Genomic DNA, 26,759 nt, shown 5'->3' with positions numbered 1-26,759 from the left:
GACCTGATCAGAAAATGCTAAACCTTTCCCAGTCAGTTGGCATCCCCCCTCCCCCAGGTTTTTTTCCTTTTCTATTAAAAAACCAACACTGTGTCTGAAAGTTCAAATATGTTATTAGGAAAGGCAATGAGAGCTATTGGTTTTGAAACTTACTCCTAAGGGAGACTGTGAACCTCCCTTCACTTGATGTATTCAAGCCTTTCCATCTCTTGAGGAGGTTTTAATTTGGATTCAAGCACTGAACTGTGGGCTGGATTTTATGGTTTCCATAGTAAATGTCTCCCCTGTCCAGTCATGGCCAGCTCTAGGGGGGAGTTGCTCATCTCCATTTCCTAGCTGAGGGAGCCAGTATTGTCTGAAGACACTTCCGTAGTCATATGGCCAGCATGATTGCATGCCAAGGCGCATTGGTTACCTTCCCACCAAAGTGGTGCCTATTTATCTACTCATATTTGCTTACTTTCAAACTACTAGGTGGGCAGGAGCTGGGGTAAGAACAAGAGTTCAGTCTTGAACCCAGGCTGTCTGCTTTCCACTGGCAAGTGTCAGAGGTTTTAACTGCTGAGCCATCGCACTCCTTTCAAAATAATAATAATAATAATAATAATAATAATAATAATAATAATAATAATAGTAGTAGTAGTAGTAGTAGTAGTAGTAGTAGTAGTAGTAGTAGTAGTATCGGGACTTGCAAATTGAAGCTGAGCGACTGTGTGAAATCGTGTGTTGTCCCGATTGTAATTGGAGCCCTTGGAGCAATACCCAAAGGGCTACCCCGTTATTTAGAAATTCTAAATTTACCGGACTTGAACATTTTGACTCTACAAAAAACCACCCTACTTGGAACAGCTTACATCCTCCAACGATACCTTAACAGTTCCTAGGTCCTTGATTAAGACTCGAGCTCCTGGGCTATTAACCAGCCTCAAAGGCTGTGAATCTCACCAAAGATTAACCATAATAATAATAATAACAACAACAATAACAACAACAACAACTTCATTGTCATTGTACTTGTATACACAGTATACCCATATAACGAAATTCACTTAACACCCAAAGAGCAGGTCCAACACACATAGCAATCCCCAAACACACTCCCACCCACCACAATTCCCCACTCCTAAACCACCCAAACATCTACACAACAGACCAAGCAATGCTGTCCAACAGCTCACTAATGGTGGCCCTTTAGTTCATTGTTGAGTGCAATTATAGCTCTGGGATAAAAACTATTCAGAAAACATGTGGTTTGAGTTTTAATTGTTTCATATCTTCTGCCAGAAGGCAACAGTCCAAAAAGATTGTAAGCAAGATGGGAAGAGTCTCTGAGAATGTTATGCAACTTCCTCAAACTGCGAGATTCGAAGATGTTGTCCAGGGCTGGTAGCTGGAGTCCGATAATATTCTGGGCAGTTTTAATGATTGTCTGTAGAGATTTTTTGTCTGCTACAGAGCTGCTCCCATACCATGCAAGAATGCCGTATGTCAGGACACTCTCAATGGTGCTGCGATAGTAGGACAGAAGTAGATGCTGAGATAGATTTAGCTTCCTGAGCATTCTCAGGAAGTACAACCTCTTCTGTGCCTTCTTCACAAGCATGTTAGCATTCATAGTCCATGAGAGGTCCTCTGAGATATAAATTCTGTCTTGTTACTTTATATGTGCTTTCTGTATGAGAAAGTTTTGAGAGTCCGGATTGTCAAGAGGGATTGAAATCCGAACCCCTACTTAAATTCAAGAAGCCAGCATGGTAGATGCAAAAATAATTGCCTCCAGCCTGCCTTTCAACAAATGATTCTGATGGATGAGGCTTGGAGCATCCTGGGAGATAAACATATACAGGTAGCCTTCGATTTCCAACAGTTCATTTAGTGACTGTTCAAAGTTATGTAAGTGACTTATGACCATTTTTCACACCTACAACCATTGCAGCATTTTCATGGTTATGTGACCAAAATTCAGATGCTTGGCAACTGGTTCATATTTATGATAGTTGCAGTGTCCCGGGGTCATGTGATCCCATTTGTGACTTTCCTGACAAGAAAAATCAATGGGAAAACCAGATTCATTTAACAACCATGTTATTAACTTAACAACTGCAATGGTTCAGTTAACTATTGTGTCAAGAAAGATCATAAAATGAAGTGAAACTCATTTAACAACTGTCTCACTTAGCAACAGATATTTTGAGCTCGGTTGTAGTTTTCAATCAAGGACTATCTGTATATAGTTATCTTTGACTACTTATCAGTTAGCAGTAGTGATGGTCCTCGACTTACAACCACAATTGGAACCAGAGTTTCCATTGTAAGTTGTTGTGGTAAGTCAAATTGCATTTGATTTTATAACAAGTTTTACAGCAATCATTAAGCAAACTGCATGATTGTTAAGCGAATGAAACAGTTGCAAGCGAATCCTGCTTTCTCAATAGAATTTATTGCTGGAAATTGGTGAAAAAATTTGCAAATTGTGATTGTGTGACTGCAGAATGCTGCAACTGGTCATAAGTGTGAGGCAGTTGCAGATGTCTGAATTGAAGTCCTATGACTACAAAAAAAAAAAAGAGCCCAGGAACGGATTGGGTCCTGATCCATTTTCAAGAACTAATAATTTCTATGTTCTTTATTTCAGTCTTCATGAAATTATTTCCATGCTGCAGAGTGAATACAGATACATTTCCAGGCAACACTTGGTGGAGATTTAGAAAAACCTGCTACAAAATTATAAAACATAATTGGTTTGAATCCTTTATTATATTCATGATATTACTGAGTAGTGGTGCTCTGGTAAGTTTACTATAGTTTGAATCAACTCTGCTTTTCTTTAGCTTCTGCTGTTAATAATACAGATACTAGACTAGACTAGAATATAGAATATGGAATGCAGAATACAGAATACGGAATATGGAATAGAATAGAACAGAATAGAACAGAACAGAACAAAACAGAGAATGCAATAAATAGAGTAGAGTACAGTAGAGTAGAGTAGAGTAGAATGGAATGGAATAGAGAATGCAATAAATAGAGTAGAGTAGAACAGAACAGAACAGAATGTAGGGTAGGCAGGGTAGAGTAGTGTAGAACAGAACAGAACAGGACAGAACAGAACAGAACAGCTTTATTTGGCTAAGTGTGATTGGACACACAAGGAATTTGTCTCCAATGCATAAGCTCTCAATGTACATACCATGCAAACAACAAAGTAATATAATCTTAAAATACCAATAGGAGAAGGTAGATGAAAAGATGAGAAAGATCGCAGCAATAGATCGCTACTACATGGGTTAATAAAACATAGGGCAATACTTAAGGATTAAACATTCAGCAGAGTGATGACACAAGGGGAAAAAATCTTCGTGTCTAGCTATCTCGGCATGTAATGCCCTATGCTGGCTTCCTAAGGGGAGGAGTCAGAACAGTTTATGTCCAGGATGTGAGGGGTCTATAGATACAATATTTGATTTTATTATAGTCTAAATGACATCTGACTTATAATTCCAGATCTTTGAAGATATTTACCTCGATAGAAGAAAGATCATAAAAAACATTCTCAACTATGCCGATGTATTCTTTTTCTGTATCTTTTTCTTGGAGATGCTTCTTAAATGGGTGGCCTATGGCTTTAGAAAATATTTTACTAATGGCTGGTGTATTCTTGATTTCTTTATTGTGTGTGTGAGTACCATGTATTTTCTTGTTATGTGCATTTTTTTTTAAAATTTGATTTATATGCCGTCCTTCTCCGGAGACTCAGGGTGGCTTACAGTGCGTTAAGCAATAGACTTCATACTTTTGTATATTTTTATACAAAGTCAGCTTATTGCCCCCACAAACTGGGTTCTCAATTTACCTACCTTAGAAAGGATGGAAGGCTGAGTCAACCTTGCTGCATTGCTGCAATGTGGAAATAGGAAAAGTAGTTTCTCACATAGAGAGCCTCATAAAAACTATTCTCATTTCCTATATTTAACAAAATGAAGTTCAATGAAGAGAAAAGTAAAGTGTTACATTTAGGCACCAAAAATAAATGTACAAGTACTGATTAGGTGAATCTTTGCTCAATAACAGTAAACTGCAAGATGGGTCTTGGAGTCCTAGTAGACAATCACTTATATATGAGCTAGCAGTGTGCAGCAGCATCCAAAAAAGCCAACACAGTCCTAGGCTGCATTAACAGAGGGATAGAATCAAGATCACATGAAGTACTAGTACTGCTTTATAAGGCCTTGGTAAGACCTTACATAGGTAAGACCTTGGAATATTGCATCCAGTTTTGGTCATATAAAAAAAGACGTTGAGACCAGGGGTGGGCTTCAAAAATTTTAGGAAGGGGCCCTAATCGGCCTCCTGCACTACGGAGGGTGGGGGCATTTTTGCCCTTCCTGAGCTCCGGAGGCCCGGGAGGGCGAAAACGGCCTTCCCAGGCTCTAGAGGCTGGAAACAGGCCCATTTCTGGCCTTCCTGAACTTCCGGTAGGCCCGTTTTTTGCCCTCCCCGAGCCTCCATGTGCTCCCTGCACTTACCTACTTCCAAAACGGGCTGTGTGGGGACTCCTGGGAGGGGAGGGGAAGGGTAGGTGGGGCCAGTCAGGAGTGGGATTTGGGGGTTCTCCGAACTGCATAGAATCTTAGCTAGAGGTTCTCCCGAACCACTGCAAACCTCCAGCAGCCCACCCCTGGTTGAGACTCTAGAAAAAGTGTAGAGAAGAGCAACAAAAATGATCAAGGGCCTTGAAACTAAAACATATGAAGATGGCTGCATGAATTGGGTATGTCTAGTCTAGTAAAAAGAAGGACTAGGGGTGACAGGATAGCAGTCTTCCAATATCTGAGGGGCTGCCCCAAAGAAGAGGGATCAAAGCTATTCTCCAAAGCACCTGAGGGCAGGACAAGAAGCAACGGGTGGAAACTAATCAAAAGGAGAAGCAACCAGGAACTAAGGAGAAATTTCCTAACACTGAGAATAATCAATCAGTGGAACAACTCGCCTTCAAAAGTTGTGGGTGCTCCATCACTGGAAGCTTTTGAAAAAAGACTGTACAACCATTTATCTGAAATGGTATAGGACAGTGATGGCTAACCTTTTTGCTGTCGCGTGCTAAAAGCAGGGGGAGCACAGGGGAGTTGTGCACGACCAAGCCCACACCCATAATAGAATGCCCCACTGTGCCCCGCTCCCCCACGCATGCACATGCAACCTCACTGCACTCCCCCCACTTTTGGCACGCAACGGCATAAAGGTTACCGGTGGGCCCAGTAGACTTGTTTTTCACCCTCCCCAGGCTCCAGAGGCTCTCTTAGAGCCTGAGGAGGGCAAAAATGGCCTCTCCCCCCGGAGGCCCTCCGGAAGCTGGAAACGGTCTGTTTCCCGACTTTTAGTGGCCCCAAAAGGCCTGAAAATCAGATGGCTGGTGTGCGTGTGCATGCTGCAGCTGAGCTAGGGCAACGCTTGTGTGCCCACAGATATGGCTCCGTGTGCCACCTGTGGCATACGTGCCATACATTCACCACCACAGGTATAGGATCTCCTGCAGGAGTTTGGACTATAGAATCTCCAAAGTCTGTTCCAATTCCGATGTTCTATGATTCAAGGCAATAGATGGAGAGAACAATAAAATGGGGATGGGGATGGGTGAGAGGAAACTATAGGTCAGGGGCTTTCATAGCAGGCATAGAATTGATAGTTGCTAATTTCTTAGCATGGTTTTTCCTGAAAGTAAGCCAGAATTACAACTTGTCTTTTAAATTGTACTTTTCCTGTTTTTCAAAGGTTTCTTTGCCTATGGCAAGAGGTATGTCAAAGACAAGACAGTGCGACGGTAATATCTCCACAAAATCTCTAAGAACATTGAGGGCCCTTAGACCTCTTCGAGCATTGTCTAGATTTAAAGGAATAAAGGTATTAAATCTTCCTTCCTTCCTTCCTTCCTTCCTTCCTTCCTTCCTTCCTTCCTTCCTTCCTCCCTCCCTCCCTCCCTCCCTCCCTCCCTCCCTCCCCTCTCTCTCCCCCTCTCCCTTCCCCTCCCCCTCCCTCCCTCTTCCAAACATTATGTTTCAAATACTGTATGCCTATCTTTTGGAAGTAGATCTTGTTTTATTTCAGAGGAATAGGACTGATGCATTGTTTCAGCCAGCGGTGAAATCCAGCCGGACCTATCCGGTTCGTGCAAACTGGTAGCACTGGCAGCAGGAGGCTCTTCCCATCCGCCGGGACATCATTACGTCCCGTTTTTGACCCTCTGCGCATGCGTAGAAGTTTCTGCACATGCGCAGAAAAGGTGCACGCGTGTATAGCATGTTCATGCTTCCGTCCACTCCCGTTCCCGAACCGGTAGCGAAGGTAAGTGGATTTCACCGCTGGTTTCAGCCATGGCTCTTTCTATTTTGAGTATTGCAGGAATATTAGAGAACATTTAACATTCTAAGGAAGATTCTAATGAAAAACATTTGTTGCTTCCCTAATCAAATTCAGCCATATATTTGAATAATGCTGCTTTACCTAACATACATCTCTTTTAGATTAGGAATTTATTATTCAAAATGCCACCCTGTGGGGTGGGGGAAAATTATCCTCTTGATATATAGCTGTACCTGCCTCCCTGCCAGACATGATTTGAAATTTTTAACTCATAAATTCTATTTTTTCCCCCCCTCTTTTGGTCCATCTGCTTTTCTCCCAGATTCTCCTGATTTTTAATGAAGGAGAAGGAAAACACTTTGAAACTTCAGCTGGTCTAGAATGCACGGGCAGGTACAGTTTGGGATGGACAAAGGTTTATCTGAGTTGAGGTACTCGGATCTTGGAGGGAGGCTGTTTTGCAGGACAATGTTTCTCAACCTTAGCAAATTTAACATGTGTGGACTTCAAGAGTACTCAAGTGTAGTGTTCATACTACAGGTGTGAACAATGTCATCTAGTGACCGTTCAAATTACAACCGCACTGAAAAAAGTGCCATTATGACCGTTTTTCACACTCACGACCGCATCCCCAATGGTCACGTGATCAAAATTCAGACATTTGGCAACTGACTCATATTGATGACCGTGACAGGGTCCCGGGATCACGTGATCCCCTTTTGTGACCTTCTGACAAGCAAAGTCAACAGGGAAGCCAGATTCACTTAACAACCGTGTTACTAATTTAACAACTGAAATGATTCACTTAACAAATGTGGCAAGAAAAATCGTAAAACGGGGCAAAACTCACTTAAGAAATTTTTCACTTAACAGCATAAATTCTGGGCTCAGTCTGGTCGTAGATCAAGGACGGCCTATGCTATTTGTTCTTGCAGTGAGAATTGATTGTGTATCTCTCATTTTTCTTTCTTTCTTTAAGGTTGTTGTGAATGCCCTGGCCGGAGCTATCCCTTCCATTGGAAATGTGCTTCTTGTCTGCATTGTACTATGGCTCCCATTTAATATCTTAGGAGTGCAACTGTTTGGAGGGAAATTTTCATGTTGGAACATTGAAAATAAGAATAGTTGTATTAATAAGGCTATCAACTTTGATCATGTTGGGAATGGGTACCTGGCTCTCCTTCAAGTGGTATGTTTAATAAAATGGATGTTAAATATCTTTGAAATAATAGAAAATACCTATAGGTCAGGCTTTAGATTTTGGCAGTGGTTTGCTCTCCAAGCTTGATTCAATTTCAATTTCTGAACGTTTCGTTACCAAACTAGAAAACATCAGCAGCAGGATTCTCTTGTCCTGTTCTCTTTAGCTTATAAATGTCTTGTGTGCTAGTGTGGCCAGTTGGTTGTGTGATTGGTTGTTTGTTTGGAGCTATATTTAATATAGATATTAAATATCTTTCATAGGGTGTGTGCAGCCAGAATATGTTATTAATAGCAGATTGTTGGCCTAACTCTCCTCTTTTAAATTTTTTAAATTTTTTTAATTTATGGCTTTATAAATTGGGTGTTTTAATCTGTTGTTTCGGCCAAAATATTTAATAATTTTAAGGGATTTTTAATATTTGTATTATCTGTATTTTATCTTGGCTGTTCACCGCCCTGAGTCCTTCGGGAGTAGGGCGGTATAGAAATTTGATTATAAATAAATATAAAAATTGTTGAAAGTTGATTTGTGGGCAAATTTGCTTAGGAGAAAAAGCTATGAGGAGACTTTAAAAAAACAAGTGCTGGGAAAAGAAAAAAAAAGTCAATTAAAATGTGCTTGTGCTATTTGGACAAAGTCTAAATACAACCTTTTGCATTTACACTGCAGAGTAGAACAGTTAGTTGATTATCGTTAGTAGCAGTATGATGGCTTCTACAGTTATCTGAATCCAGTATTTCATAAAATAGAGAAATGAATCTTGTAGGTGTATTATAAATAAAATTAATAATAGTCATAATTAATTCCCCTAACTTCAGAAGTAAAAATATAGACATTACCTAATACATGTTGGGTCTTGCTGCCTTGAGCAAAAAATGGTCATCTTTTTTTTTTCCTTTTACATATCAACAAAACATGATTCTCATTTATTTATTTATTTATTTATTTATTTATTTATTTATTTATTTATTTATTTATTATATTTCTATACCGCCTTTCTCCCGTAGGACTCAAGGCGGTGTACAGTCAAGAAAAATATAGACACACAAACATCATAAAATTTAATTTTAATTATTTTAATTATTCCTTTGTCAACCAGGTGGGATGGGAGAACTAAATTTTTTGTCTCTATTTCTATCCTGTTCTGGACATCAAAAGAGGCAGATGGATCAAGGGAAGTCAGTACTGTCTTCCCTTCTTAATTTTCTGTGATCTTTCATTTCAAATTCAAATCCTCTAGCCCAATTGTAATATTTGAAGGGAATAAGACAAGAAAATTAGATGCTTAAAGTGACAGCATAATAAAGGGTGGTGTATGTACAGACAATGTAGGCTGGTGACCCCCAGGGGGAGAGCCTTCTCTGTGGGGGCACCTACCCTCTGGAATCAGTTGCCCCCAGAGATAAGGAGAATCCAAGACCTCGGTGCCTTCCGCCATGCCCTTAAACCCCACTTTTTCCAGCAAGCTGGGCTGGCTTAAGAAGAAATTTTTAAATTTTTAAAATGTTTTAATTGGTTTGTGATTTTTAAATTTTTGGGCCAAATTTATATATATTTTAATTGTTCTTAATATTTGTAGTTCATGTTCTTAATTCTGGCTGTGCACCGCCCTGAGTCCTTAGGGAGAAGGGCGGTATATAAATTGAATAATAAATAAATAAATAAAATAAAAAATAAGGTGTGGGAATAATAATAAAATAAATATAATAATAAAATAAAAATACAGTAAAGTAACTAAAAAAGTTGTAGAAAAGTAACTCCATTGTTTTATGTTTCTATGTTTTGTCCAAGAAAATTGAATGTTTGTTATCTGCACCTAATAAGGATTTTACTGGTATATATTTCTGAAGAAAAAGTAGCAAATGAATTTTGTTTTAAGTACAGAAGAGGTCCTATAGTGGCAGACTGGGGAAAGGCTGCAATGATTTTGAGAACACAGTAAGGTCTGCCTCTATCAGACAAATCAAGGAGAAAAGGCATAGAAAACTTTAATAATTTGGCTTAATAATATCTCCATTTGGTTTTTTTTCCAGGCAACATTTAAAGGCTGGATGGAAATTATGTATGCTGCAGTAGATTCAGCTAATGACGTAAGCTGTAAAAAAGAAGTTGCTATGTTTCTCTTTTTTTCAGATTATCTCCTTGTTCAATTCGCAATCTTGCACTATTGTCCCCAAAGCTGTATTTTTCTAGCTTGAGCATCAGAGAAGCTCTAGTTGTTGTTAGTTGTGAAGTTGTGTCCAACCCATTGCGACCCCATGGACAACTTTCCTCCAGGCCTTCCTGTCCTCTACCATCCTCTGGAGTCCATTTAAGCTCACACCGACTGCTTCAGTGACTCCATCCAGCTATCTCGTTCTCTGCCGTCCCCTTCTTCTTTTGCCCTCAATCTTTCCCAGCATTAGGCTCTTCAATGAGTCCTTCCTTCTCATTAGGTGGCCAAAGTATTTGAGTTTCATCTTCAGGATCTGGCCTTCTAAAGAGTAGTCAGGGTTGATCTTCTCTAGGATTGACTGCTTTGATCGCCTTTGTAGTCCAAGGGACTCGCGGGAGTCTTCTCCAGCACCAGAGTTCAAAGGCCTCAATTCTTTGATGCTCAGCCTTCCTTATAGTCCAACTTTCACAACCATACATTGCAACTGGGAAAACCAATAGCAGATCTTAAAAGCTGGTCTACATTGTGGCTAGAAGAACAGTAAAGAATTGACATTAATCAGCTGACATTGTTTAGGTATAGGTTTGGGATTAAATACTAAAAAATAAGAACATTCAAATTTCCTTTCAAATTTGGGAAATGATAATTTGGCTGTAATATTTTTTTATGACATATAGAAAGCTCACTGGTGAAATCAATGGCAAAGAAAAATTTTAAATTAGCCTAGGTTCACACTTAATGTTTAACCAAGATTTTTTTTAAACTCAGGTTTTATTAAGGATTAAATTAACAAGAAAGGCTCCATGTTATGGTTTAGCATGAAGTATGAATCTTTGCCATTCTTGCAGCTCATGGATAAGATAGGAAAATTGAACAGCCTGCCTCCAGAAGTTGTGGGTGCTCCATCACTGGAGGTTTTTAAGAAGAGATTGGACAGCCATTTGTCTGTAACAGGGTCTTCTGTTTGAGAAGGAAGTTGGACCAGAAGATCTCTAAGATCCCTTCCAACTCTATTATTCTGTTATACAGATTTCCAAATTCCCTGTTTGGAACTCTGAAACAGTTGCTTTCATAGCTTCTGTTGAATATTTGGCTAGTTGGCCAGTTGTGATAATAATGATAACCCAATAATTAGTCTTTCCTAGTTGGAGTAAGTGCCATTGGGCTCTATATCAAGCAGGAGCTAGTGACGCTGAAGATAAATTTAGATGTGAAACAAAGGAAGGTTCTGTTCTGAAACAAGGGAAGGCAAAACCAACCAAAACAAATATTAAGTTTTATAAGGCAAACCAGAGAAAACCACGGCAGGCTGTGATTAGGCCAGGTCTATGCAGGTCTATGCACTAGACTGCAAGGCCATCCAACCGATCTCTAGAGGAGATCAACCCTGACTGCTCTTTAGAAGGCCAGATCCTGAAGATGAAACTCAAATACTTTGGCCACCTAATGAGGAGGAAGGACTCGCTGGAGAAGAGCCTAATGCTGGGAATGATGGAGGGCAAAAGAAGAAGGGGACGGCAGAGAGTGAGGTGGTTGGATGGAGTCACTGAAGCAGTCGGCGTGAGATTAAATGGACTCCAGAGGATGGTGGAGTTCCTCCTGGAGGAACGTTGCCCATGGAGTCGCGATGGGTCAGATACAACTTCACGACTAACAACAACAACAACAACAACAACGCATTATGGGAAGTTCAAGCAAAAGAATCCTAAAAGGCTTGAATGTTGACTCAGCAGCCATCAAGGATTAAACATTGCACTGAAGCTTAGTTCCACCTGAGCAGCTAGCCTGTTTCCTGTTAAATTAAGCATCTTGAATTAAAGAAGAGTAAATAGCTTATTGACATTTTCCACAAGGAGAAAATAATTTCACTGAGGCTTTTGAGCCAGGAAGCGTAGATGTCCTTAGGCTGGGGAAATGCAAACCAAATGGTATCATTTTGCATTAACTTCCCAGATCAGGGACGATGCCGGTTTTGAAAGCAATTTCTTTGCAATGCTTCTCTGGAGAGTGATTCGTGTTGTGAGGGGTCCTTGGTGGTCTCTGAGCTTGGTTGTTTTGCAAATATTTCATGATCCAAACTAGGCAACATCATCAGTGCTGTCATTTTGCATATCCTGAAGAAGGGAAGTTGAAATCCAGAAGAAGGATATTGGTCATCTGTGTCATATTAACTTAAATCTATTAACTTAAGTTTAATAACTTAACTTATTACATTTATTCACTTAAGTTTAATAACTTAACTTATTAAATTTAAATTAGCCTGTGTTTTATACCTAATTACCGTATGTTCTTTTCCTCAGTATTTTTTTTTTCTTATTTCAGAATTCCACCCAGCCATGTTTTGAAAACAACATATATGCATACATTTACTTTGTGGTTTTTATTATATTTGGATCCTTCTTCATGCTGAACCTCTTCATTGGTGTGGTTATTGACAATTTTAACCAGCAAAGAAAAAAGATAAGTATCTAACATAAATAGACAGCCAAGACTCATGAAGACAAACAGTTACAAACTCTTTCAAGTGTATCTAATGTCAATGTGTCATTGTTGTGTTTTATGGAAGACATAGGAAATATGGCAGTTGAATATAGTCCTAGGAAAGATTCAGATAGAAAGAGAATAATCCCCAACAGATAATCTGTCTTGCTCTCATTTTATATACAGGTTGTCCTTGATTGACAACCACAATTAAGCCCAAAACTTCTGTTGCTAAGTTACACATTTGTTATTTGAATTTTGACTCATTTTATGATCTTTCCTGCTAAGTTGCTAAGTGAATCACTGCAGTTCATAACACAGTTGTTAAGTGAGTCTGGCTTCCCCATTGACTTTGCTTGTCAGAAAGTCACAAAAGGGGGAATCACATGATCCTGGGATAACGAAACCATCGTAAATAGGAACCAGTTGCCAAGTGTCTGAATTTGGATCATGTGGACATAGGGATGCCTAAGTCATTTTTTTTTCAGTGCCGTTGTACTTTGAATGGTTGCTAAATGAACTGTTGTAAGTCAAGGACTATCTGTATTGCCTTACCACTTGTACAATCTTAGGTAGAAAGTCTGCGGAAAGACAGGTTGGGTTAACCTTTTGTGGCAAAACCAATTAGACGTTTTAAGGCACCAGACTATTAGAACTGTCTCAAAGAACATGATCATCTTATTTCCATAGATTGTAAAAGCAAAACCTTCTGCCCAGGCATGACTTCTTTTAGTTATCACTTCCTTAATTCCTGGAGTCTGTCGGTGTCCGGAGGTGCTCTTGGCCTGCTCTTGGTTTCTTAGTAACCACCATCAACGATTCACTTACTGGCAGCGCTATCTTTAGTAGTTTAGATAGCACATGTATTCTCTAATTTTTTTTAGGTCATACAGTCAATCAGATGACATGTCCTAGAAAATCAAAACAGAGGCCATATTTTAGTTTAGATGGTGTCTCTATTTCATGAGCGTCACAAACTAAATTAAGAAGCTCCAAGCAACAGAAGTAACAAAAGTAGCTACAAGTCACTTTGACTTCTAGAAACAAAAAAGCAATAAAAATGACTTTATGGAGTGCACAAAGAGATTACGAGAAAAAAGTATTTCATTTAAAGAACCAGAAAGTTCTATTCTTATTATATCATAATTATGACTAACATTTTAGAACTCTAGGATAGTCGTACCCAAATTCAGGAACTTTTTTCAGTTAACTTAAAGACTATATTTTAGAAGATGATGCATCCATCCATCTTTAACACCGAGTCAATAAATATTCAAGTTGTAAAAAACTTTGTCTCTTGAAAATTCTGTTTATTGGTACTAGCTGTTTAGTTGGCTTTGGACAATTCTTGTATTTTGAACAGAGATAAATAGATGCAGATAAAAATATGCTTTCGAAATTGAATAGCAATGTTATTATTCTCTTATACCTAGGTGGAGAACTCATCTTTTTGTCAGAGGATCAAAAGAAATACTATAATGCACTAAAAAAGCTTGGTAGCAAGAAACCACATAAGACTATTCCACGACCTCTGGTAAGGCCCTTGTGAACATCAATGCATTCTTATTATTACTAACTTGGAAAGACTTTTCAGAAATTCTATTAAAGCTAAACATAAAACATTTTTCCCCTGCATGAGCCATGGTGGCGCAGTGGTTAGAATGCAGCATTGCAGGCTAACTCTACTGATTGCCTGCAGTTCGATCTTGACTGGCTCAAGGTTGACTCAGCCTTCCATCCTTCCGAGGTTGGTTAAATGAGGATCCAGATTGTTGGGGGCAAGTTGCTGACTCTCTAAACCGCTTAGAGAGCCTGGTAAAGCACTGTGAAGTGGTATATAAGTCTAAGTGCTATTACCATGATTCAATGTGTTACAAATAGACCAGGAGTTACGACTATAATAAAGCCTGTATGACCAACCCAATTTTACAACCTTCTTTTTGGTAATCATTAAGGAAATGCAGCAGTTGTAATGTAGCCACCATGGACATTAAGTGAACACTGCAATCATTAAATGATGTGGTCATTAAGTGACCCCATAGTTTGCTATGGGCCAGTGTTGCTGAAAACTGGAAATAAATGTCAGTTTTCAGCCAAAGCATCGTAAAATATGATTGTAAAATTCTATGGAGATTCTCAGTCGTCCAGGTCATGGTTGTCCCCAAAGTGCTTTTTTTCAGGAGGCAACTGGACTTTCTGATTATGTATGTATGTATGTATGTATGTATGTATATATGTATTTAATGACAGATACAAGTGTAAACATACATGAAAAGGATACGAATAAAAGAAAACATTAGGACAGGGACGGTAAGCATATTGGTGCGCTGACTTCCGCTCTAACTGGATGGTGGGGAATGGAAAATTCTCTAAAAGGATGCAAATGACCAGCTGTCTGCAAGCAATATAAACTGTTCCATTTCCCACCATCCAGTCAGAGCTGAAGAAGCTTCTTGGATGAGAAGCAAAATTATCTTCAAGGAAAAAATCAGAAAGTCCGGTTGCATCCTGAAAAAAGCACCTTGTGTGATCATAAAAAGTTGTAAATGCAGTCCAGTTAGTTGCCAAGCATCCAAAGTGCAACCAAATGACTGTGGAAAGGTCAACCATCGGAATTGGGTTCCTGTAGATGCATCAATCTCTAAATAACCGGGTGACTAGTTGCATTCTTATAAAACTAAAGTAAAAGTAACAAAATTTTAAGACTATGCCAAAGTCAGCTCAGATTAGTTTGCAATAAATCTGCCATCTTGAATCACAGGGAAAATGCCAACCAAGCTGCATTCGTTACAGCTGGTTAATACAGAAAGTACAAAAATTTTATTCAGAAAAACAGAAGAGCAGAGTTGGAAGGGGCCAAAGAGGTCTTCTAGTCCAACCCCCTACTCAAGCAGGAGACCCTATGCCAATTCAGACAAAGGGTTGTCCATTCCCTTCTTAAAAACTTTCAGTGATGGAGCACCCACAACTTTCACAGACTAATTGTTTTCAGTGTCATGAAATTTTTCCTTAGTTCTAGGTTGGTTCTCTCCTTGATTACTTTCCATCTGTTGCTTCTTGTCCTGCCTTCAGGTGCTTTCAGTTAAGGTGATGTTACACAAACTGGAATAAATTACTCCAAATGGGATAAAAGTAGTTTTTTCTTTGGGCAAACCCATATTTATGCTTTAAATTGCCTAAAAAGGTGTTTCCGATAACGAATTTTCAATAAGGAAAGAAAAGTTTTGGGAAGCACTGAACTAAGATCATCTGGTCCCTGGAGATGCTGTGAATCCTATGGAAATGAATTTCTTTTCATTACTTGCAAAAAAGGAAATCAAATATATCACTACTGCCCCTCAGCCAGGCAGGAAGAAAGCAATCAAATGTCTTGAACTTGATCAGCCAAATCTCTGGGGCAGTTTCTTTGATTCCTCATAGAGGAATCATAAAGGAACTTAATTAACTTGGGGCAGCAGCAACAGCAATAGAAACATCTCCTTGAAGATGAAGACGGAGTCCTCTGAGGACTTCCTCAGAGTATATTTTATTTATTTATTTATTTTATTTGTCAAGAACATATTTGGTAATAAGTATAAGCATGGATTGGATACATAAAATAGGTACAAATAGGACTTCCGGTCTGGAGCCGCGGCGCCACAGTCGGGGAAATAGCGGTGTTAAGTTTCGTGGTCGTCTCGAATAAAATGCATTTCAAATAGAATCTTTGAAGATTTACTAGAGTAAATGCAGGTTGAAGTGCTGAAAAGCGGGCTCTAATGAGCCCACGAAAACCCCAACTGACAAACCACCGTCCGATCGATCTTCGGACCGACTCCCATCTTGCAGGGATGGGGGGTGAAGAGGAGCACCTCGGTGTGCCAAGAGGAACAGGCAAGTTCCTCGGAGGCCAGAGGGAATCCTCGAAGTCGGCGGTGGGGGTAGGCAGCCATGGCGGCTGCCACAAAGCTGCGGTGGACCGGGACACAAGATCGTGCAGGAGAGAAGAAGAAAGAGCGAGTATCTCGAAGCTGGGTGAGTGACACCAACCCAGGCAAAACAACATGATTATTTGGATTTTTTTAAAAAAATAAGACCCCAAACTTTAAATAGCGGCTACAGATCTATGTGGTTTGAAGATTAAAAGGGAAAAAAAATGGAAATAAAGACCCAAGACAGACCTTGCTTTAGTAAATTTTGCTTGGAACAATTGGCTTTTAACAACCTAGAAAAGTGACTTTTTAATTTGGAGTGGATTGGAGAAAGGTATCTATGGGAGTTTACACCTTTGAAAGTTAATGAAGCTAATGAAGAAAGACAGACGGATGGCTACATAATTGCCATGGAGTCTGCGGTGACTAAGCAGGAGAGTGGATTGAAGAGATTTCCCTTTCCGTTTGGAAAAGAAACATTTTAAATGGCTTTTTATCTTGGATTACTTTGAAAATAACATTAGATCTATGGAATTTGTCCTGGATGATTTTAAGAAGAAAGAAGGAATATTTTGGACATTTTACAATGGAAATTAACAAGATTAGCAAAAAAAATTAGGTGTGGCGTAGGAACAAAAGACAGGAAGTTGATGCATCACGCATGGAACAGACATTATAAAGCATTAAAGGGACATACAGAATTTTTTAATTTGAGCAGATGAACTTTGAAATGGAACATTTATGGACAGATAGAAAAAGGAAGAAAAGGAAAAATAAAGTAGATAAATTTAAATGCAACTAAATTGAAATGTAAAGTTTAAAAGCCTAAAGGTATATATGATTTTTGGATAAAAACAGGAGGATTTTTGGAGTAATAAAAATAGAAAATAAGAGATGGCAACTAAAATAGAGGATGATATATAGGTGGTTAAAAACAATAAAGAAGAGTATATTTTAATGTGAGACAACTTTAAGAAAATTTACTGCTTGATGTAATATGTTTTAATTTTAATTTGCAAACAAATGCTAGATTGGTGATTACGCTTAACTAAGGTTTTATTGAACAAACTATAAGATACACAGATTTTAGCAACAAATTGTGATTTAATGTAATATATGCTGGAAATTATTATCATTATGAAATATATTGAGAATTAATTTGAAAGAGCATGCTGGGAAACTGACACAAAATAGATAATCATATTATAAGAGAAAATTAAAATAAGAGGGATGGATACCAACTAGATAAGAGTTTGAGACTTGGAGGAAATATGTTGGAAACTAGTTAAAATGCTGGAAATCAGCCAAACATTTATAGGAGAGTTGGAGGAGTCTATGCTGGAAATCAGCCAAACATAATATGCTGGGAATCAGCCAATAAAATGCTGGAAATCAGCCAAGCAAAAGGAGGAGAGTTGGAGGAGATTATGCTGGAAATCAGACAAACAATGGAGGGAGTTTAGGAGGAGACTATGCTGAAAATCAGCCAAACATAATATGCTGGAAATCAGCCAATAATGGTGGTAGACTTGGAGGAGACTATACTGGAAATTAGCCAAAAATAGTTGGTGCTCTGGAGGAGACTATGCTGGGAATCAGCCAAGCATAATATGCTGGAAAACAGCCAAACAATAGAGGGAGGTATGGAAGAAAATATACTGGAAATTAGTTTAAATAAAATATGTTTTTGTGATAAACCTGTGTAACATGAAAAGTGTAATAGATGATAAGTGGGATAAAATCAAAGATAAATGGATAAAGTTTAAGATATTAAGATTTGAGGAAAAGGGTCAAGAGATTAAGAATTAGATAGAATTTTGTTTTATAAAGTGTAATAAAAATGGAGTTGTACTGAATTTGAAATTAAGATTTTTGGTGATAAAATTGTAAGGTAAATAATTAGAATAAGAGGTTAGAATATTGTTAAAAATTATTTTGACATTGATGGTAAAAGATACAAGGAGAACAAGAACAAGATATAATCAGGATTGATATATAGATATAAAAATGAGCAAAAGTTAATTTGAAATTAAAATTGTATTGATATAATAGATTTGTTTAGATGAAGATGCTAGACTTTATGTTAAAATTTGTTCTTTTATGTTTTGAATTTTTATCCGTAAAAGATGTAATGGGAAATTGTGAATGGAGCTTGTTAAAGGAATGTAAGCGTAGTAACCAATTATGACCAGATCGAGACTCTGTTCTTGAAAGTTATATTTTATGTTTATATTTGAAAAAAATAAAAAAAATATTTACACACACAAAAAAAGGTACAAATAGAAGAAACATTAGGACAGGGATGGTAGGCACGCTGGTGCTCATATGTATGCCCCTTACAGACCTCTTAGGAATGGGGTGAGGTCAACAGTAGACAGTCTAAGGTTAAAATTTTGGGGGTTTTGGGATGAAACCACAGTCAGGTATTCCAGGCATTGACCACTCTGTTACTGAAATCGTATTTTCTATAATCGCCCTTTCTGTCTTCCTGGTTCTGTTAGGTTCTATTAGTGACTTCCAGATTGGGATAAATAATTATCAAAGGACTTGATGCAATTATTTGAACTGCTTTGGAATCTTGGCACTAACATCTTCCTCCCTCCCTCCTTCTCTTTTCCTTCCTTCCTTCCTTCCTTCCTTCCTTCCTTCCTTCCTTCCTTCCTTCCTTCCTTCCTTCCTTCCTTCCTTCCTTCCTTCCTTCCTTCTTTCCTCTGCCCCTTGTCCTCTTTTCCTCCTACCCTCTCTTTTCCTGTCCCTCCCTCCCTCTCCTTTCCTTCTCCCCCCACTTTCCCTCCCTCCTTTCCACAGAACCAGTTCCAAGGATTTCTTTTTGATATCGTAAACAAGCAAGCATTCGAACTGTTCATTATAAGCCTTATCTTCTTAAATGTGGTGGTCATGGCGGTCGAATATGAAGGACAAGATGTGGCTGCTGACCAACTTCTTGAAAAGATCAACTGTGTCTTTGTTGCCCTCTTCACTGGCGAGTGCATAATGAAACTGTTGGCTCTGAGGTTTTATTTCTTCAAAGACCCCTGGAACATATTTGATTTGGTGGTTGTCATTCTTTCAATCATTAGTAAGTAGACTTTTTTTTTTTTTTTGCTTTACAAGGTCTATTGCTTGCCAATGCTAATAAGCTACAATGCAGATAATATTTGGCATGGCATACTTATTTACAGTCATTACAAACTTTCACTTCACATGTACATGTAGTCCTCAACTTATGACCACAATTGAGCCCAAAATTTATATTGTTAAGTGAGACAGTTGTTAAATGAATTCTGTCCCATTCTACAACCTTTTTGCCACGGTTATGAAGTGAGTCTTTGCAGTTGTTAAATTAGTAACACAGTTGTTAAGTGAATCTGACTGCCCCATTGACTTTGCCTGTCAGAAGGTCACAAAAACTGATCACATGACCCCAGGACACTGCAACCATCATAAATATGAGTCAGTTGCCAAGCCCCTGAATTTTGATCACCTGACCATGGGGAGGCAGCAATGCTCGTAAGTGTGGAAAAATGATCATAAGTCATTCTTTTTCAGTGCAGCTGTAACTTCGAACGATCACTAAATAAACTGTTGTAAGTCGAGGATTACCTGTGTAATGCAGACTTAGGAATGCATGGTTGCAAGAATTGGTTGTAAAGTGTTGCATGGAAGAGAAATAATTCAGAATTTGGAAAAAGCAAACTGGCACAGCAACAAACCAATGAATCTCTGGATCCCGTGTCCATGTATGTGTGCGAAACACGTTTCAAGAAAATAATCCACCAATTTGCTCTCTTGGGCTAGATCCCAACCACCTTTACCCATCATTAAAAATCTGCTTTTATTTATTTATTTACTATTTTATTTTATTTTTTTACAAACATATCAGTGTGTGAATAGGGTGGCACCTGAGTGTCTTACATTTTAGTACAAATAAAATAATATTCACGGTATTTACTATGTTTGATAAGCTTATGTAGTTTTAGTAATAGTACACATATGTTGCTGAATTATAATCTTACATTATTTGATTATTCAATATTTCAATATGTTATTTTTATGCCAATCACCATATTCTAAATGTCACTCCTTCTACTACAAATAAAATATTAACAATCATATTTGTTGTATTTAACAGACTTACATAATTCTAATAGTAATATACATATTTATGTTAAATTACAATCTTCCATTGTTTAATTATTCAGTATTTCAGTATGTTATTTTTATGCCGATGATTTAATTAAATTTATTAATTAAAAGTATATGCTGCCCGTCTCACTAGCCACAGTGCTGCCCGTCTCACTAGCCCGTCTCACTAGCCACAGTGAAGTGGTCTGGTTTGCAGTGCAATAAAAATCACAACTATAACACCCCAACAATGCCCTTGAAGTGATGTACCAGTGCCTGGAGGCCGCGCCGACCTGGATGGGGAGAAACAGGCTCCGACTCAACCCTTCCAAGACCGAGTGGCTGTGGTTTCCGGCGTCCCGATATAGCCAGCTGCACCATCACTGGCTATTGGGGGTGAATCACTGGCCCCCACGGAGAGGGCTCGCAACTTAGGCATCCTCCTGGATGCACGGCTGTCTTTAGAAGAGCATATGATGGCCGTGGCCAGGGGGGCTTTTTATCAGGTTCGCCTGATACGCCAGTTGTGCCCCTTTCTGGATCGGGATTCCCTACGCACGGTCACTCAAGCACTCGTCACTTCCCACCTGGACTACTGCAAGGTCTCTACATGGGGCTCCCCTTGGGGTGTACCCGGAGGCTGCAGTTAGTCCAGAATGCAGCCGCGCAGGGGATTATGGGAGCGACGGGGTGCTCACATATGACACCTCTCCTGCGCGAGCTGCACTGGCTTCCTGTGGTCTTCCGGGTGCGCTTCAAGGTGTTGGTGACCACCTTTAAAGCACTCCATGGTTTAGGGCCAGGGTATCTGCGAGACCGCCTTCTGCCGCCAATAGCCTCCCACCGACTGGTTGGCTCACACAGAGAGGGCCTCCTCAGGGTGCCGTCGGCCAGACAGTGCCAGCTGGCGACCCCCAGGGGGAGAGCCTTCTCTGTGGCAGCACCTGCCCTCTGGAATGACCTACCCCCTGAGATACGCACGATATCAGACCTCCGGATTTTTTGTTGGGCCCTGAAAGCACACTTATTCCATCTAGCCGGGCTGGCTTGATCCCATCTTCTCAGTTTTAATTGAATTCGGTTTTAATTGGGTTGTTCTAAATTTTGGGCCGAAATTATTTAATTGTTTTTTAAACTGTTTTTAAATTTTATATGCTATGTTTTATCTCGGCTGTACACCGCCCTGAGTCCCGCAGGAGAAGGGCGGTATAGAAATATAATAAAATAAATAAATTAAAATAAATAAATTAAAAGTAATAACAAAAATCAGATAAAAACTACAAAAAGCACGAACTGTACGGAGATGCAGTCTGTTACTTCATTAGTGCCCCCATCAAGGCCCCCAAGACAACTAGCAGAGCCAAGTTTTCAGACCCTTCTGGAAGGCCGAGGGGATGAGTAGGCCTTGACTTTTGACCACAATTGATCCCCACATTTTCTTTCCTAAGCAAGACAGTCGTTAGCTGAATTTTGCCCTGTTTTATGACCTTCCTTGCCACAACTGTTAACTGAATCACTGTAGCTGTTAACTTAGTGCCATGATTGTTAAATGATGCTGCCTTTCCCATTGTCTTTGCTTGTTAGAAGGTCATAAAAGGGGATCGCATGACCCCTGGGATACTGCAACCGCCATAAATACATGCCAAATGTCTGAATTTTGATCCATAGCCCTGGGGAACTGAAATGGTCATAAGTGTGAAAAACATTCATAAGTCACTTATTTCAGTGCTGTTGTAACTTTGATCGGTTCCTAAACAAATGGTTGGAATTTGGGACTAGTACAGCTAGTCCTCGACTTACGACCACAATTGAGCTTGAAATTTCTGTTGCTAAGTGAGACATTGATTAAGTGAGTTTTGCCCCACTTTATGACCTTTCTTGCCCTAGTTGTTAAGTGAATCACTGCAGAAGTTAAGTTAGTATCCTGGTTGTTAAGTGAATCTGGCCTCCCCACTGACTTTGTCAGAAGATCACAAAAGGGGATCACATAACTTGGGACACAGCGACGGTCACAACTATGAACCAGTTGCCAAACATCTGAATTTTGATCACGTGACCATAGGGATGGCACAAAGGTCCCTATGAAAAAAACAGTCCTGGGTCTGGTTTCAGTGCCGTTGTAACTTTCACATATTTCAGTGCCGTTGTAACTTTGAACAGTTGCTAACTAAACTGTTGTAAATCGAGGACTATTTCTATTAAAGAATAGAGTTTCAGGTTGGTTGGTTTGTTTTAGAAAATTTGTATTGCTGCCTACTCACACAAGGCTACTCAAGGCAGCTCAAGTTCAATCAAAAGACTCATTGCAAGCCTATTTTGTTTTTCCTCCCCCAGGCCTTGCAGCAACCCAGCTTTGGCGACGTCTCAATTTCCCGCCAACAATCTTGCGTGTCATTCGTGTGATCCGCATCAGTCGCCTCCTGAGGCTGATCCGAGGCGCGAGAGGACTGCGCACCCTGCTTTTCGCCCTGCTGATGTCCCTTCCCGCTCTCACCAACATCGGGCTCCTCCTCTTCCTGATCATGTTCATTTACGCTATATTTGGCATGGCTAATTTCTCCTGCGCGAGTTGGTGCCAGGGGATTGACAATATTTTCAACTTCCAGACGTTCGGCAACAGCATGCTTTGCCTCTTCCAGATAACAACATCTGCCGGCTGGGATGAGCTTCTGGGGCCGATGCTCCTCCATAACGACAAATATGTGTGTGCTCCGAACATCAACCCCATCCCACAGAAGAGCCCCTGCGTCAACAGCAAGGTGGCCATTGCCTATTTTGTCAGCTACATCATTATTTCATTTCTGATTGTAGTCAACATGTACATTGCTGTCATCATTGAGAATTTGAATGTTGCCACCGAAGAGAGCACAGAACCACTAGGCGATGATGACTTTGAAATCTTTTATGAGATCTGGGCAAAATTCGACCCCAAAGCAACGCAGTTTATCTCTTACTCGGCACTGTCCAACTTTGCAGATGCCCTGGCAGAACCTTTACGAATACCAAAACCAAATAGCCAGCAGCTGTTGTCCATGGACCTTCCGATAGTCAATGGGAATAAAATCCACTGTTTGGATATTTTGTTTGCTTTTACCAAAAGGGTGCTGGGAGAATCTGGAGAAATGGACTCGTTTGAGTCCCAAATAGAAGAAAAATATCCGGAGAAGATTGCCTATGAGCCGATCGTGACAACTCCCAAGAGAAAGCAGGATGAGTCTGCCATCATAATTCAAAGAGCTTTTCGGATGCATCTTCTTCAGAGTGCAGGAAAGGAAGCGCCTCAGGAACCCTTTGTAACTATCTCCTTGGAGAATATTCCAGAAGAGGAAAACTTATCTGTGTTCAGTCTGAGTGAAAATGAAGGCAGCCAGTCCAATAATTCTCAGAGCTTGTCTTCGGTGGTCATTCCTCCATCCTATAGTAATGTGACTAGCATCGCTCCTGACATTCAACAGGAGGAGTCCTCTGACCGTCAGGATGATACAAAGTGATATTCCTCTCATGATTTTTCTCTTGTCACAACAGGGTTTTCCTGGAAACAGATAATAATAATACTGTCATAAATAGTTAACTCAAGAGCTTCTCCATTAGTGTTAGTGTAAACTCTTACAGATCCTCAGTGGGAATTAAAGATTGCCTTGCAGCAGAGTTTCCCAACCACCTACATTCCGGATGTTTTGTTCTTTGTGATAGTCTGAAAATTCTGGGAACCCTTTCTCATTTCTGCCCTAATGATTTATAGTATCTTCTAGAGTCAGTCTGTGTCATGCCAAAGGACAGACATTGTGTCACCTCAGTGATGGTTGGATGGAACAATTCAGGGACTGAAGGCTATAACATACTAAGAACGGTTGCAGGAACTGGGTATGTCCAGTTTAATGAAAAGAAGGACTAGGAGTGATATGATAGCACTGTTCCAATATTTGAGGGGCTGCCACAAAGAAGAGGGGCCCAACCTATTCTCCAAAGCACCTGAAGGCAGGACAAGAAGCAACGGATGGAAACTAATCAAGGAGAGAAACAACCTGGAATTAAGGATAAATTTCCTGACAGGGAGAACAATTAACCAGTGGAACAATTTGCTTCCAGAAGTTGTGGATGCTCCATCGCTGGAAGTTTAAAGAAGAGATTGAACAGCTATTTGTCTGAAATGAGACAGGATCTCCTGTTTGAGCAAGGGGTTGGACTAGATAAGGCCTCCAAGCCCCTTCCAACCCTGTTATTATCTTCTCTCTGTTAAGCCTCTTAGAGATAATTTTCAAAGTGTACCTATGCAGAAGAATTGATATAGAATATAACAGACCGTGTGGCAATTATTAATAGAATTCTTGTAAAACAATTCTGCTCTTGCACATTTCTACCCATAGGATGGTTCTTGCATGAATTCACGTAGCGTAAGAAATGGGATTACTTACATCAGCATGAAAATGTATGAACGTACACTAAGAATAGAAACAATATATGTGTGTTGTTAGAAATGTATTTTGAAATTATGTGAAAAGAGAGTGGTTCATCTCTGAATGCTTCATTTTTTTTTTACTTCTTCTGATTATTTACGGTGGTTTGTACATTTCCAAAGGTTTATTTTCCAGAACAGGAATTCATGATGCTCCAGATGCAGTTTGAGTAGGTAAAAAATGAAACATCCTTTAGGAAAACCAGAATATTAAGACTAAAACCAGAATAAGAGCTGTGGTGGCGCAGTAATTAGAATGCAGTAACACAGGCTAGTTCTGTTGACTGTCAGCAGTTCGATCCTAATAGGCTCAAGGTTGACTCAGTGTTCCATCCTTCCGAGGTCAGTAAAATGAGGACCCGGTCCAATAGGCTGACCCTAAACTGCTTAGAGAGGACTGTAAATCACTGTGAAGCAGTATATAAGTCTTTAAGTGCTGTTGCTATTGCTATATTTTGAAGACAAACAACTCTGCTTTACACTCTCATTCTGTCTTATTGCGCTCTAGCAATCTAGCCAATTGTGGCTTATTAAACGAACCATGGTAAAGCTAACAATGTCTTAGTGCAATGTGTGAAACCTGTGAACATCTTACACATATAATAGGGAAGATATATTGACAATTGTTGGACCTCTATTTGGTCTATTGGAATAGTTTTGGAATTTCTCCATATTCCAGTATATCTTATTTATAGCAAGTAAACTTTATAAATGTTAACACGGTTTGTGTCTATTCACAGTTTGAAAGATGCAACATGCAACACAAATAAATAGAAGAGAATACCTGTACTTCAGGGCTAAACTGTGGGGTCTCTAAGCTTGGTTGTTTTCTTGCAGGTGTCTCATGACCCAACTAGATAACATCACCAATAGCACCTGTCAAAAGAATTTGAAGTCCCAAATCCTATCCAAGGTTGCGCAAGAATGAATCAGAATGAAATCCAGATGTGCTGTTTGAAAGGGGAAAAAAATTATTTGGAAGCATAGAAGGTAGCTACAGTTTGGGTTACTGTGGCTATTAGTATTTATACGTTTTAATGGTCCTTTTGTGGAGTATGCTGCATGTGTGAATATGCCTTCTATAAATGTTTAATTTGGTTGATGTACAGTTCTGGTGGAAATGTTCTTATCTTGTTTTGCTGAGTGGGTACATATTTTCTCTTTGATGTATAACTATGTGTTGACTTTGCTGCCCAGGAAGCTCATATTGTAAAAGGATTTTCCCTGCCTGTTATTATTTAGGCAAGTTAATCCTCTGGTTAATTACCAGAGGAGACAATGGATTAGTAATCTTTCCAACCTAGCTTTCTAGTTTTGGTTACTTATGGGTCATGTAAATGATTAAAGGGAGGGTCAGAGACAGTATAGGAATAAATCTAATTTTGAATTAAAGTTCTTTTTACAATTCTTAAAATTCTTTTCACTTACCTGTGATGTTATCTAGTTGGATAATGAAATGCCTGCAAGAAAACAATCAAGCTCAGAGAGCACCAACGATCCCACACACATAAATTCTAATTTGTGGGATTTATCAGATCAACTCAGGGGTGAAATCTACTTACCTTCCCTACCGGTTTGGAAATGCACACATCGTGCGCAAAATCTCTGCACATGCACAAACCCTTCTGCACATGCGCAGAGGATAAAAAACCTTGGTCATTTGAGATTGACTGTATCCATCACAAGGCATTTTATCTATTGTTACCCAGTATTCCACCCACTATGTATCCTAGCATAGGTAACAATTTAACTGTGTATGAGGTCATGCAAAAATTATACGCTTTATTCTATAGCCAGAGCAGAGTAATCGCCACAAGGATATCCAGGGAATTCCACTCTGCCAGACTCAGACCAGGGGTTCCCATGAGTGAACATATATTGAAACTTAATGCAACCAGGGCTGAACTAATGCAAAGGGGGGAAGTAATCACTGAAGAGAGTATGATGAGTATAATTATAAACTCATTAGACAGCAGCTGGGGCAGTTTCGTGACTCAAATAGACAGCCTCAGTATAGAGCAGTGATGGCTAACCTTTTTGCTGTCGTGTGCGAAAAGTGGGGATCAT

At 39.5% G+C, this 26,759-nt stretch overlaps 1 protein-coding gene across 1 annotated transcript in view; it reads left to right on the top strand.

Moving 5' to 3' along the window:
• The window catches only part of LOC117654780 (sodium channel protein type 5 subunit alpha-like), a 63,830-nt gene extending 38,587 nt beyond the window's left edge, over positions 1–25,243 (top strand). The window contains exons 15-23 of the mRNA XM_087893692.1: positions 2,636–2,790; positions 3,505–3,678; positions 5,773–5,901; positions 7,340–7,549; positions 9,598–9,654; positions 12,042–12,183; positions 13,634–13,734; positions 18,920–19,190; positions 22,571–25,243. Coding sequence (XP_087749818.1) covers positions 2,636–2,790; positions 3,505–3,678; positions 5,773–5,901; positions 7,340–7,549; positions 9,598–9,654; positions 12,042–12,183; positions 13,634–13,734; positions 18,920–19,190; positions 22,571–23,727 — 2,396 coding nt within the window. The 3' untranslated portion in view covers positions 23,728–25,243. The remainder of the gene's footprint in view (positions 1–2,635; positions 2,791–3,504; positions 3,679–5,772; positions 5,902–7,339; positions 7,550–9,597; positions 9,655–12,041; positions 12,184–13,633; positions 13,735–18,919; positions 19,191–22,570) is intronic.
• The last annotated feature ends 1,516 nt before the right edge of the window (positions 25,244–26,759 follow it).

Source organism: Pantherophis guttatus, chromosome 4, assembly GCF_059756535.1.
Source record: "Pantherophis guttatus breed Tessera chromosome 4, ASM5975653v1, whole genome shotgun sequence".
Classification (NCBI taxonomy): domain Eukaryota; kingdom Metazoa; phylum Chordata; class Lepidosauria; order Squamata; family Colubridae; genus Pantherophis; species Pantherophis guttatus.
The sequence above is the reverse complement of the archived record's forward strand: the minus strand, read 5'-3'. Positions and strand labels throughout refer to the sequence as shown.